Genomic DNA, 14,389 nt, shown 5'->3' with positions numbered 1-14,389 from the left:
GTATAGGTACACATATACACAGAGGTACACACTCACATGCAAATTTATAAAGGGGCAGTATTCAGTAGAAAAGGGAAGATAAAGTAATTTAAATTTTCCACTTTTCTCAGCCATACTGATAGGCTGAAACAATGGTTTAGCTTCTTTCTAGCACACAGTTATACCGTTCCCCAATTAAAACTAGTTAACTGTTTTCACCAGAAAATTACATGGTTTACTTGAATGTACGAAAGATAAATTTCATCAACTACTAGCCTGAGAAGAGTAGTAAATATGCAATGTTAAGCATGTAGCCTCTGGCACCATCGGTAGTGGAGAATATTGCAGTTACCTTTTTGACTTTTCAGTGTCCTAAGTTTATCTTCAATCAGAATTTTCACTACAAGCCTTTTCTTTATGAAAGACAGAGAGAGACAGCTCTCAGCCTATGTTCAGCGCTGTCCCCCTTGTTGCATCACTTCTCTGTCAAACAATAAGCTCCTTGAAATATCGATTTGTTTGTGTAGAGGTCATGGGTTTTGGAAAGTGCTGTTGATGGAGGCTTGATGAGTTACAATTTACATTACAGTTTAAACATACAACATATGATAAGTGCAACATGCTCAGTTGGGGACAGGTGACTTTAAAAGTGACAGTTACCAATCTTTTCTGCCACTGGGGAATTCTTTACATTTTGTCTACACCTGTTGCAGAACAATGAATAGTCAGAAAATTAATTCTAGTTCCTTCATGCATCGACCTGTAGAAGGCGCATTGAATTTTTTTTTATCTGGCAATTGCTCTGTTAAACATTATGTCTTCCTTTTTTCGTGTGGTGCATTCACTTAGCCAAATGGATGCATGCGTCATATTATGCCCAGCAAGTAAGTGGAGATGTACAGCTTCTAATTTATTACTAAAATATTTCCAGAAACTGATGGAATAGATTACACGTAAATGAGGAGGCCTCTTGTATCAGCACCCTTGTGGTTTTTGATTAAACACTGCCCAAACCATTCGAACTAATATTTACAAGTTTAATTTTGCAGCTAACATGGATTCCTAATGAAGTTGGACATCATAGTTTTATACTCCTCGATTTCCTGGATCGTACCCTTAATCCCTCAGGTAAAAATGTCATATTTTAGTAAATGTTTCAGAGAAAGATAAGTCTTAAATATGCATCAAAACATTCTAGTTTAATGAAAGTTGCATTTTTAAAAATAATTTTAAGTTTTTTTGTCTCCTAGAAAATGGTCACAAAATTAAGAGTCATCCAGCCGTCAGATCAATAAAAATATTTTAACATACTTTTATACTTAGTGAGAAATCTTTAATGATGGGGAATGTATTTTGACTCTGTACTGATACTGTGTGTTCTAACTCCAACTGCAATTGATGAATAATGGAACACATTTCATTTATCAATGTTGTGTATCTCCTTTCTATAAATATAACTGAATTATAACATCAGGATTCATAGCCTTAAAAAATAATTAAGCCCTGGCTCTCCCATCATGCCCTGAGAATTCTTACTGGGGTCTTACTAGGTCGCAGTTTGCACTGATCCCTTCAGTTCTCTGCTTCATGTCTGACACACCTGTCCCACCACCATATCCCGATCCTGCACCCCCAAATCTGGACCTGACCCACCCAGACCCAAACTACTCCCTTCTCCCACCCAGACCCAAACTACCCCCTTCTCCCACCCAGAGCCAATTCGCACCTTCTCTTACCTAGACCCAAACACCCACCTTCCACAGTCCAGACTCAAGCCCCTCATTCATCCACCCAGCCCCAATTCCCTCTTCATCACTCTAGTCCCAAACACTCCCTTCCTCATTCCACACCCAAATACTCCCTTCCTCATTCCACACCCAAATACTCCTTTCCTCACTGTACACCCAAATACTCCCTTCCTCATTCCACACCCAAATACTCCCTTCTTCATTTCACACCCAAATACTCCATTCCTCACTCCACACCCAAACACTCCCTTCCTCACTCCAGACCCAATGCCACCCCCTTCCTCACTCCGAACCCAAGCTCCTCTTTCCTTACTTTGGTCCAAAACCCCTCCTTCTTTCCTCTGGCCTTCTTTCCAGGAATGACACCCCAGTTCTATTGTTGCTTCCATCCCCCAATCCCTCAATCTCTGACCTGACTTGGTGAAGCATTGTGTAATTTTACATATGGATATGTAGTTCAGGGAACCACATTATATTTTAATGCTTAACTGATAAAAACAATTGGCCTGGATTTTCCGATGGCCAGGTTGTCATTTCTGATTTAAAGATGGGAGTTACTTGTTCAGACCCTGAACAGGTGCCCCAATGCCCTCTAGAGTCTGAGACAACCCCTGCCCTTGATCACCCGCCCTGACAGGACCATGTGCAGGATTGTCCGACCTTCCAGAGATCTGATACCAGGCCCCATCCTTCACTCACTTCAGCTGCCACTGCCCGCAGCCTCTTTGCCAGGTCTATTGTAGCCCATCCACCCCTCTTCAACATAAATACCCAATCACTTACACGGCCATCCTTTTCCCTAGCAGCCTACTCACATGGCACTCTAGTCACGGGACACCCTACTCACCCCGTACCCACCCACCTGGAACCTACCCTCCTGACATCCAACCTCAAACCTAGCTTATAAATACTTATTGTTGACAGCACATAGTGAAGTGGCTGTCTGTGATTCTGGGTCTTTACTTATCAGAATACAGGAGCTGACTGCTGAGAAAAGTGGGTGGAGTTTGCCTTCTTCTGACATTTCTAAACTAGGAGTGAGTTTTCAGAATGGAAGGATGGTTCTGCAGTTTAAAAAGCCCTGACCAGAATCTCCCATTTGCCATGTGGACCTCTTTTGTGGCGTTAAAGTGGAGGGAGCAGAATACAAGTAATTGACTCAGACTGTTCCCCTAACCATAAAGAGTTGGCTTCATACCTCCTCCTTAATCTTTCCCTCACCACAATTAGTGTGAATAGGCAATGCTGTGTTATCTCACAATTATTTTCTTTTCCAACCAGATGTTCTAAGCATCAGTAGTATTTTTCCATAAGTCTGTAAACATAAATGGCGTGAGCTATGTCACAGTGATGATGAAGCATACAATCAGATTCAACCTCTAGTTTTACTTGAGTTATATTGGTTTTAAGTCTATAGTTATTAATAGTTTTTTTTATCAAGAGAAGGCACTAGTGTGTCAATAAGGCACATTAGCTGTTACTGAGCCTCAAGAGCTAGAGACCTAAGACAACCTAATAGAACTGAAAACAGACTCCTGGTTTACAGACCTTTCATTATAAAGAGGATACATTAATTCTGGTTTGAAACTGGAAACATCATATCATGCAATAGCATACTTTGTTTTTCAATTAGAATCTAATTTAAGTTTTGTGAGATTATGAAACATTAAGCATTTACCATGTGGCCAAAATTTGGCCCATCATGCTTTATCATACTGTTGCAATTTACAGTTTGCCCGACTGAAAATTTCCTAATAATGCTGGAGTAAAAAGCCCCTCTAAACTCCATACGTAAAGTAGCCAGGAGTTAATCTAGTGGGAAAGCTGCTGGAGGCTGTGGCTCAGGGCAGGAGGATAAAGAAGCCACTGAATGCTTCTTTAACTAAAAGTTCACATTCATATTAATTTAAATTTTGGTTTTCAGGATGTTTTGAACTTGCTATGGAATCTTTGAGTTGATACTTTTATTACTATTTCCCATTCTCAAAAATAGGATTCCACAGCCAGTGCAAACTTGATTTGAACAGCTTCCACCATATGACATCGTGCTGGTTTTTCCTGTTGTTAGGCTCAGTGTATTTCTCATGGTGTATTTTGCTATTCAGGAAGTGTGTATGTGATGTTGGGTAACTATGGTGCAACACTGAGCTATTGCTAAAACATTGTTTTAGTGTTCAGTGCTTTAAGATTACAAAGGAAGAAGGCTAACAGTGCAATTTACTGAAAAGTCCACATCTTCAGTAAAGGATGAACAAAAATCAAAAATGTACAAAAAAATTATGACTAATAATTGAAGCACTTTCTTTGGACTTTCCTCTCTAAATATATGTGACATAGATTTATCAACATTTTGATTTTATGATAGTCTCTTTCTTGTTGCGAGTTCAAACAGAATTTTTATTGTCTCCTGTGGCATTAGATGCTGTTTTCACATTTTTACTACACGTTTTCTTTACTTTCTACAGAATTAGTCAACCGTCCCCTCAACTCTCATAAAATAGTAAAGCCATTTTGAGTTAGGCACTTCTTCCCTGCAAGTTCCATCAGAGATTTAACTTCCCTGCAAGTCCCATCAGAGATTTATCTTCCCTGCAAATCCCAGCAGAGATTTAGCTTCCCAGCAAGTCCCAGCAGAGATATATCTTCCCTGCAAGTCTCAGCAGAGATTTATCTTCCCCGCAAGTCCCAGCAGTGATTTATCTTCCCTGCAAGTCCCAGCAGAGATTTATCGTCCCCGCAAGTCCCAGCAGAGATTTATCTTCCCTGCAAGTCCCAGCAGAGATTTTTCTTCCCTGCAAGTCCCAGCAGAGGTGCACTTCACAGAAAGTCAATATGTTTAAAAAGCTTTGCTGTTCTGTTTCAATGAGCCTTCAGAATGTAACCTGCATTGCTGGGAAAGTAAGTCTTTTAAAATGTGCTTTATTTGTTTATTGACCTGTTTATTTGTTGCCTTATTTATTCAATAATATTTTAATTAAAGGACTGGAAAGCTTAGAAAATGTGAATTTCCCGCCTAAGTGTCTGTGCTTACATGCCAAAAATTATTCTTTTATTACCCCGCCTTTGCATTTAATTTGGCAATGTCATGGTAATTGCAGGGTAGGGAGGATGAAATATTGATTGAAACAATAAGCTTACTCTACAACTGACAGTTAAAAGGATAATGTAATTGTTGCTAGTACAGTTTTAGCCTTCTCAGCAGGAAAACTTGACACTTTACTTCCTCATCACCGACACCATCTCCCTATCACCAGGGATTGACAATATCCAACCCAGGATTAGAAAAGTTTAGAGACATCATTAGTAAAACTAAGGATACATTTGCTCAGGCAAATGTTCATTTCCTACACTTTCACCACCTTTCAACCATTATTCAACAAGTATTTGTGCTGTGATGTGGTGTCATTCTGTACTTTGTCATCATAAGGAGTCCTCAAGCTATCACAACCAACAGTTCTGTATGTCTAACAAACCATTATCTTCACAAAAGTAACATTTGCTTCAAGGAAAGGAGGGACAGCAATCATGGCAGTTCTTTTAGTCATTATTCATTTCCTAATAATGTAATATTGCACTTCAGTGCATCTCTTGTCATTACATCATATTGCTCTAAACTAATATACTGGATGTAAGTTTGCTCGCTGAGCTGGAAGGTTCGTTTTCAAGCAAACTTGAAGCGAGCAAACTTACATCCAGAACCTCAACCTGAGCGACAAATCTTCTCAAAGCTCTCTAATTAGAATACATTTGTCCGTGGACTTAGTATCCTGCTAAGCAGTAAAAACCAAAATGTTTTTGGTGTTGAACATCTCCACCCATGAACTGTGACTGTGGAATTGCACTCACAAAGTGCAGCCTCCAAACACCATAGTACAGACCTCCATGTAGTCAGTAGGGAGCACCGTGATCCCACAGCAGAGCCAGCTGTGCACACAATCAGCAGAACCCAGCAGAGAGCCAGTGAGAGCCCACATCACGTCCTCTAGAGGGAAGCCTGCCCTATCTAATGTAACTGGCACTTCACATTGGTTCAGAAGCTCCAGGCCATCCCAATGCTCAAGGACAAGAGATCAAGAAGAGGGTAGCTAGGTGGCTCTTGGGAGGCACTTCATTCATGAAGCCAAGTTTCCCCATCAATCGCAATGCCCCTAATGGTGAGGGACTTTCCTCAGAAGCCTACAACAAATACATCAGGGTTTGCTTTTTGGGACCCCATGCTGTGGTAGTCTTGCAAATTTGTGGTTTATTGGCTAGGCCTTTAAGTGGGCATTTACTGCCTATTCAAGGGCCTCAACATCTGGATGGGATGGATATCCAGAAATGTTCCAAATCTGGAATTAATTGATTCAGGTGAGAGGTCATTGATTTCTGCCTGATGTCTATTCAAACTGCTCCTGGCCATCCACACCATAACATTAAACAGAGGAGCAAGGGGACTGGAGTTGACCTTAGTAATTATGTGAATCCTTTCATTTTAGAGAAGATTACAGGACAGTTCAATAATCCTTGTTTCCCTTTTAAGAATCTACACACATTCCACATGAATTCATCTAGGCTCTTTTTAAGTTTATTTTTCAAGTTTGCATGTTTCCAAAGTATCTTACTGAAGGTTTTCTCATGAAAGTAATCTGTCTGAATTGATTTCCTGTTCTTATTTTCTAGGCTATTCCAGAAATGACTAAAAGGTCAAATTACACACTATTTCTCTAGTAAAGAGAAAGCTGAGGGTTGCTCTAATAGAAATCTTTACAATTATGAAAGCAAGGAGACATAGAGGCGCAGAGAAGATACGTGAGAAATTCAAAACCGGCAATATAAATACATTACAATCATTAAAAATATCCAAATGAAGAATTTTGTTTGTTTGAAGTGGTAAACATGTGGGATTAACACACAGAATAATTGACATTAATAGCAATGACGCATTTGCAGATTATGGAGATAAAATTATGATGGAAAAAGAATCAGAAGGATATATTGATATGTGGGATGAGGAAACCAGCACAAAACAATTGGAGCAAATGGCTTATTTCTGTGCTCAGATTTTTATGTATCCTCACGAAAGCATGATTCATGCTTTTATTACTCCTTTGTGAAAAGTGCTCGCCCAACCTTTTGTTTGAGGAGTTGCAGGGTTAGGGGACTAGAGAAGTCATTGATTATCTTTTAATATAATTCTGTTATGCACACATGACACAGAGAGGCAAGATAATAAAATGTGAGGCTGGATGAACACAGCAGGCCAAGCAGCATCTCAGGAGCACAAAAGCTGACGTTTCGGGCCTAGACCCTTCATCAGAGAGGGGGATGGGGGGAGGGAACTGGAATAAATAGGGAGAGAGGGGGAGGCGGGCCGAAGATGGAGAGTAAAGAAGATAGGTGGAGAGGGTGTAGGTGGGGAGGTAGGGAGGGGATAGGTCAGTCCAGGGAAGACGGACAGGTCAAGGAGGTGGGATGAGGTTAGTAGGTAGCTGGGGGTGCGGCTTGGGGTGGGAGGAAGGGATGGGTGAGAGGAAGAACCGGTTAGGGAGGCAGAGACAGGTTGGACTGGTTTTGGGATGCAGTGGGTGGGGGGGGGAAGAGCTGGGCTGGTTGTGTGGTGCAGTGGGGGGAGGGGATGAACTGGGCTGGTTTAGGGATGCAGTGGGGGAAGGGGAGATTTTGAAACTGGTGAAGTCCACATTGATACCATATGGCTGCAGGGATCCCAGGCGGAATATGAGTTGCTGTTCCTGCAACCTTCGGGTGGCATCATTGTGGCAGTGCAGGAGGCCCATGATGGACATGTCATCAAGAGAATGGGAGGGGGAGTGGAAATGGTTTGCGACTGGGAGGTGCAGTTGTTTGTTGCGAACTGAGCGGAGGTGTTCTGCAAAGCGGTCCCCAAGCCTCCGCTTGGTTTCCCCAATGTTTCTCACATTTTATTATCTTGGAATCTCCAGCATCTGCAGTTCCCATTATCTCTGACACAGAGAGGCATTCCAGTTCAATTTAACTTCTCATTAAGAACACATGAATAAATGTTTGCCAGACAATTTTTTGCAAAGACAACTCCCTTTGAATTTTGAAGGTGTTCAGAGTATTCTTATTGTTCATTTCGGCTAGTTTAGATGGAGATTGATACCATTTAGAGGGAAGACAAAGCTGAAAAGAAAGAGGAAATAAATTAAGCGGCAGTCAGGTAAGGCTAGGGTTACATTTTATAAGCCTGTCAGTTGCAAAGTCAGAAATGAGTGAAGGAAGAATTTTGTAGTTTGAAGTTTTGGTAAACAGTGAGCTACAATAGAAAATCTTATCAATATCAGTTTTAACACAGTGAGGATTGAGGGAGAGGCCAGCATATTTTAAGTAGAGGCAGTCAAAGATGTCACGGTGATGACTGTAGAGATACCCATAAATAAAAAAAAGGCAAGGAAAGCTTTATTTGGGATTTTGGAAGATAAGGGATGGGCAAAGTATCACCCATGACTTTTAATAGATAATTTAGCTTCAAAATTTCCAGCTATTTGGACTTTAAAATACGTATGTAATATTTGCAAAAATCAGGATAGATTTCTTGTTACTAAATATGAATTTCATTTTTCCAGTGAATAATAACCTGCTGCTGTCACACAGAGCAAGTGGAAGATGTTGCTACAATGCATGGAGCTGATTGATTGCTGGTTATATATTATTTAAAAAGCTGCTTTCTTTATCTGCCAGCTTGGCTAGTGCATCTGTCACGAGTTGTACAAGCAAAAGGTTTGGTTGTCATCGCCTCAGAAACATGGAGCAAGAACAACCTAGAGCAAAGATTTCAAGAACTCAGAAAACAGTAAGTGAACAGATCATTTCATAATGGAGTGTGATAGTCCTGATCGAGCTGTCCACAATCTAACATTAACAATGGAAGGTAAACAGCCTGCAAGAGGAAGGTGGGATTTTCCTTTGTAGTGTCATTCTCTCCAGTGCTGATATGTTATATATAGTTTTAGAAAATTAACTGGAGTGAATCTCGGGTCAAAACAGTAAATTGTTGCAGCCTAATTCAAGGCAGTTAACTGTGCAGCACAGGGGCTAAAATCTGGGTACATCCAAGTCTATCTCACACATAATCATTTTCTAGCATACTATAGCAGAAACACTTCTTAATTCTTCCCTCTGCTATTCCAGGGTGCGGAGGCCAATTGTAGGTTTTTTTCTACAACTATCCTGGCTGAAGTGGAGATCACATCTAGGACTGTGCTGCATTTTGTTCAATTTAGTTTAGTGCTGCCTTCATGATAAAATATTGTCCTTTATTTAAAAATAGCTTCATCCAGTTTAGTTTATAGAGCAAAGTTCTGTTATCTACTTCATTTAAACTCACAACTACAGTTAGGCCATTAATAGGAAGGACTAACCAATAATCCTGAACAATGAAGACAATTTGCTATGACACTAGTGGTTCACACTAATGAAAGCATATAGTGAAAAAGGTGTCTGCTGAAGTTTTGCTTCATTCCATAGAAGAAAATAGGGCCAAAGATTTAAATTCTATGATCAAGGCATTATTAGAAAGCTGACATTTAGCAAACTTGTCGAGTTAAAATTGGGAATGAAAGACTAAGAGAAAGCTGCATATTGCCATTTAACACAATCGTTATTTTGTCAGAATCAAGAAAGGCTGCACATGTAGGTAAAATAATCACTTTATTAATGGATTTACCATTACATAATTAGTATCACCATAAAATGAAACATGGAGATGTGAATTATTTGATTAAATATTGATTCAAACACAATTTAGAAATAACACTGTAACTCTGCTTCATTGAACCAGTTGGCTTCATTGTTTAGTATCATGTAATGTGGCAGGTCTGTTTGTGGCTGCTTCCTTGTATAAAGGACAAGCTAACAGCTTTCAATGAATCCAACCAGATATGAGTGAAATAACACAGCTTGGAGCTGGAGGAATACAGCAGGCCAGGCAGTATCAGAGGAGCAGGAAAGCTGACATTTCCGGTTGGGACCCTTCTTCAGCAAATAATTTTTCTGAAGAAGGGGCCCGACCCAAAACGTCAGCTCCTCCTCCTCTTATGCTTCCTGGCCTGCTGTACTCCTCCACCTCCACGCTGTGTTATCTCAGGCTCCAGCATCGGCAGTTCTTAAAATCTCCAAGTATGAGTGAAGCCTATTTCAGTATTCGGCCAATCTGCTACTGACTTCGACACTCTTACTCTAAGTATAACTATGTTGACCACAGTAGAATTACGTAAGTCTGCCTCTTTCTGCACTGGAAGCATTTCTTCCTTCTGCTGTCATCAACCTCTCTTCATAGCAAATATAACTGTGATACTCGGATCCACACTAACTTGTTTTCCTCAGTTCTTGGGAGTGTTAAATGCAAGTCATATATTTTATTGCTTCCATGTCTGATAAAATCCTTTTGTACACTCATTATTAAACTTGCAGAATGTTCAGCATTATCTTTATATTTTCCATGTGAAGCCTGGTTCTTAAACTATTCTCAACTCTCTCCAGATTTTTCTACTCTTCCTCAAACTTCATTTCTCATGACAGACTGACTTTTTTTTGAACAGTTTCACAAACTAAAATCATTTTCCAGTGATTTTCCTGTCTAATAAACTAAAATTACTTATCTTTTTGCAAAGTATCAGTGCAGATGTCAAATACGCTGAACAAACAAAACAGAATAAAAATATTGCATTGTACAACAAGATTCAAGCTTTCCTAATAGCCAGAAGCTTCTTTACTACTTAAGTAACAAAATTGAACAAGTCCCTCTGTCTCCCATTTCATTTTTCCTTGTTCAAGGATAGCACTCCCATCTGAGTCATAGGTTTTAAGCTTTGAACTAAGATGACTGTTTAAAGCTAATTTGAGGGACGTCTGCACATTCAGAAGTGCTATCATTTTGATGAGCTGGTGTCTCAGCTACATTTAATAGATTTCAGGGCATTATTTGAAAAGCAAAGGAATTCTGGCATTCCGGTTAATATTTATCCCTCAACCATCATCACTAAATCGGATTATCTGGTAATTTATCCTCAGTGCTGATTGTAGGATTTAGTGTGCAGATTGGCTGTGCCACTACAGAATGCAAAAGCTATGTAAGTGCTACATTGTCAAACTGAAGCACTCACAATCACCTTCAATTACAAGTGTCACATGCATGTTTTACTTGACCTCCTCCCAGGGTCTCCAGCATCACTGATGCCTGTCTTTAACCGTTCACTCCACATAATGTCAAGAAGTGGCAGAGGACATGAGACGAGGCAAGCGTTATGTGCCCCAAAAAGATCCAGGCTGTTGTGCGAAAGACTTGCACTTTGGAACAAGTCATACTTCAAAACCAAGCTGTTTCAGTAAAGCTACAATACTGGTGTCTAATCGATGTGGAAAATCACCCAGTTTTGTCCTGTCCACAAAAACCAGGACAAATCCCATCTTGTCATTCGTCATATCAGTCTCAGCGATCAACAAAGTGAGCGAAGGTGTCAGAGTATGCTATTTAGTTACTTTCTAATGACCCTGTCACACTGAGATTCAGTTTAGTTCCTGTTAGGTTCGCTCAAATTCAGACCTCATTACAGCATAGTTATGAACATGGATAAAGGAAGTGAGAATGGGTGTGGTCAATGGAGGTCAATCACTGCAATCCAAATTCTGTACAAGTTTCACAAGGCTGCGGGAGATTCACAGGGCTGTAGTCTCTACCAAGCATCTCCCACTGCTTCATTAATGGCCTTCCCTCCTTCACCTTCATATCAGCAATGAGGATGTGTGCATCACACTTTGCTTCATTCATAACTCTAACATACTGAAATAGTCCATATCCAGATGTTGTTGAGGTTGGACAGCAATCAGGCTAGAGCTGTCAAATAGGATTCTTGCCACAAAGTACCAAACAATAGCAGTCTTGAACAAAACATTCTAATCAACTTCTCTTTGCATTCAATGGCATTACTATTTCTCAATGCGCTAACATTAACATCCTGAGCATCATCCTTTGCCAGAAACTTAAACAGACTCAACACAAATACCATGGCTAAAACAGTAGCTCAGAAACTGGGTATTGTGCAGCAAAGAACTTCCTGTTTGACTCTTCAAAGCCTGCCCACTAGCTTCAAGCTACAAATCGGGAGTAGGATGGAATAGACTGCACTTACCAGGGTGAATGCAATGTCGAAGCTCAATGCCATCCAGGTCAAAGCAGCCTGCTTGATTGATACTCTATAGAAAACCTTAAACATTCATTCCCTTCCCCACGGAGTATGCACCACCCACAAGACACTATAGCAAATCACCTCGCCTTCTTCAGCAGCAGACACAAAAAACAGTAAGCTCTCTGACTTGGAAGAATAAAGATAGTAGGTGCAAAGGACAACTACTAACACTTGCAAGTTCCTCACTATATCATCAGCCTCCGTGATTTTAAACAGAATTGCTGTACTTTGACTATTGTTGGATCATAATCCTAGGACTCCTTTCCTAACACACACATCATAGGGATTGCAGTAATCCAAAAAGACAGCTCATCAGCACTATCTTAAGGACAATTATGGATCGACAATAAAAGCGGGCTTTTCTGGCAACACCTACATCCCATGAACAAGTATGAAAGAGTTCACTCTTTTTTCAGACAGTTAATCCTCACATAATCCTAGAGATAATCTCTGACAAAATAGATTTGCTGATCTGTCATTAACCGGCTAATTGGAGGAATTTTTCTGCTTCAGAGTACCGCATGAGCTTCTCATAATTCTTAGCATTAATTGTTCAACAGAATATTTAATATTTTTTAAACAGGTGTTTTTCCTACAGCAGGCCAACTCTCTGATCATTACAAATCAGCAATGTGCTTTGCAGAAATAATAAAGGGTGCTGTTAGCAAAACAAAACCAAAAATTGATTGCAAACATAAATAGATCTCTAAAATGTGAATTCCTTACACAGGTTATCCTTTGTGGAGCAAAAGGAAATCAAAAGCAGAGGAAAACAAAACAATAAAGTTACTTATGTGACCATCTGGAAACCATGGCATCCCATTGTCTCAGAATTCAAATATAGCAACAACAGAGATTAGTGGATGTATCTTCATAGCAACAAGAGAAATAAAGTTGTGATTATTAATAAAGAAGTGATTCATCTCAATGACGTAAGTGTATTGGTAACCTGTATTTGATGAGCTTTATGATCTTGCAAAACGTCTTGTGATTAAACAGACTCTCTGACGTTGCTGAATGTTTTCTTATTTTATGGATATTCATTAGATTTCTCCTGGCAGGATATGAAATCTTTCTATTGTCTCACATTTCTGAGCTGCCCAACAACTTCAGTCAAACAGGTGAGTGGCAAGTTTACTTCTACCCTTCACCAATGCTATTTTTAAGGTAGCTCCAAGAAGATACCGAACCGGGAGATGGTTCTCATCTTCAGTTTCAAAGAGATCAACTAAAAAGAATAAATTCTAGACAGTCAACTATCAATGGGTGCATTTTCCTTGAAGTACAATTAATCTTTGGGAGTTCAATCAATATATTTGCAGCAAAGACAGTCCCTCCATGAATATTGTGCACCAATGAATTTCAACGTTTCATTGATGAATATAGTAAACATGCACAGCGAAGAAACAGGTTTTGATCTAAGCAATAAGAATGCCATTTCTACTATCACATGCACGCATCAGCTGTGGCATTTTAATAATTCAAGTGAAACTGATCTCTCATTGTTTGATCTGACTTAATTAACAATAAGTGAAGTGTACAAAGTATTTACAAGTCCCGATTAATGGAGTTGAATTATCTTGCAAATCGGAAATGATTAAGTGAAAAAGTGTGAAGGAGTAATCAAAATGAAATTTGACAGGAATCAGTGAAATTAAGAAAAAAATAGTTAAGACCAAGTGGCATTTATGAAGCACTGTGAGTCTACCAGACATCTCAAAAGCACTTTACAGAGTGAATTGCTTTTGAAGTGAAGTCATTGCTGTAGTATTGGAAATTAGCCAAAAGATCAATTCATTTATCTATAAATCTGAAAATGCTGAAACCCAGAAGTATCCGAATGAGAAGGGATGCCAACATCCCTGGTGGAAATCCTTCAGTACCACCAGTAAGGAGAAAACATGCATTTTTACAGTACCTTCAACAACTTCAGCCTATTCTAAAGTGTGCTAAAGTCAATGCAGTATACTCTGAAATGAACATTCAGTAGGGACTATCAATCTGCAGTTGGACATTAAGGTGAATATGTATATCAGGCTATACTTTCAACCAATTTGGACTTGTCAAGCTGACCTGTGGGAAATCTCTGTATTCCTGAAAGTATGAAATGAACTGGTGCTCAAACTAAAATTCTTAGTTTCTGTTTCTGGTTTCAAATTCTGTTGAAAGGGAATAGTTACATATTAGACCGATGCAAGCAGCCTTGAACATGCTTCTTGTTATGGACTCCAAGCATTGCCAGTCAGTTGGTTGAGATATAACTGGTCAGGCTATAATAATGATACGGCTGTAGCTGTATATCTAAACTCAGAAAGGGATGACTGAAATCACAGTCTGGCTTAGAAACACAAGTTACATTGTGTAACCAGTTAAATTTTAAATTTTAAAATATCCAGTTCCGATAAGGTGGGGACAATTGTGGAGGGAAACCTGGAGTTCCTATAACCATTCAAC

At 39.6% G+C, this 14,389-nt stretch overlaps 1 protein-coding gene across 7 annotated transcripts in view; it reads left to right on the top strand.

Annotated features, from left to right (window-relative positions):
* Window positions 1–14,389, top strand: part of LOC125456049 (uncharacterized) — a 67,537-nt gene that overhangs the window by 46,846 nt on the left and 6,302 nt on the right. For 2 of the 7 annotated variants that reach the window (XR_007248378.2, XR_007248377.2), the window contains exons 17-20: window positions 1,029–1,107; window positions 8,430–8,541; window positions 12,666–12,867; window positions 12,983–13,056. Coding sequence is in view for 3 of the 7 variants with exons in the window: in XM_048538703.2 (XP_048394660.1) it covers window positions 1,029–1,107; window positions 8,430–8,541; window positions 12,666–12,795 (321 nt within the window). In the remaining 4 variants the exon portion in view is untranslated. Of the gene's footprint in view, window positions 1–1,028; window positions 1,108–4,192; window positions 4,626–6,389; window positions 7,038–8,314; window positions 8,542–12,665; window positions 12,954–12,982; window positions 13,057–14,389 lie in introns of those variants that run through there. The other 5 variants (XR_007248380.2, XR_007248379.2, XM_048538703.2 and 2 more) reach the window with 5 other exon arrangements.

Source organism: Stegostoma tigrinum, chromosome 8 (assembly GCF_030684315.1).
Source record: "Stegostoma tigrinum isolate sSteTig4 chromosome 8, sSteTig4.hap1, whole genome shotgun sequence".
NCBI lineage: Eukaryota > Metazoa > Chordata > Chondrichthyes > Orectolobiformes > Stegostomatidae > Stegostoma > Stegostoma tigrinum.
The sequence above is the reverse complement of the archived record's forward strand: the minus strand, read 5'-3'. Positions and strand labels throughout refer to the sequence as shown.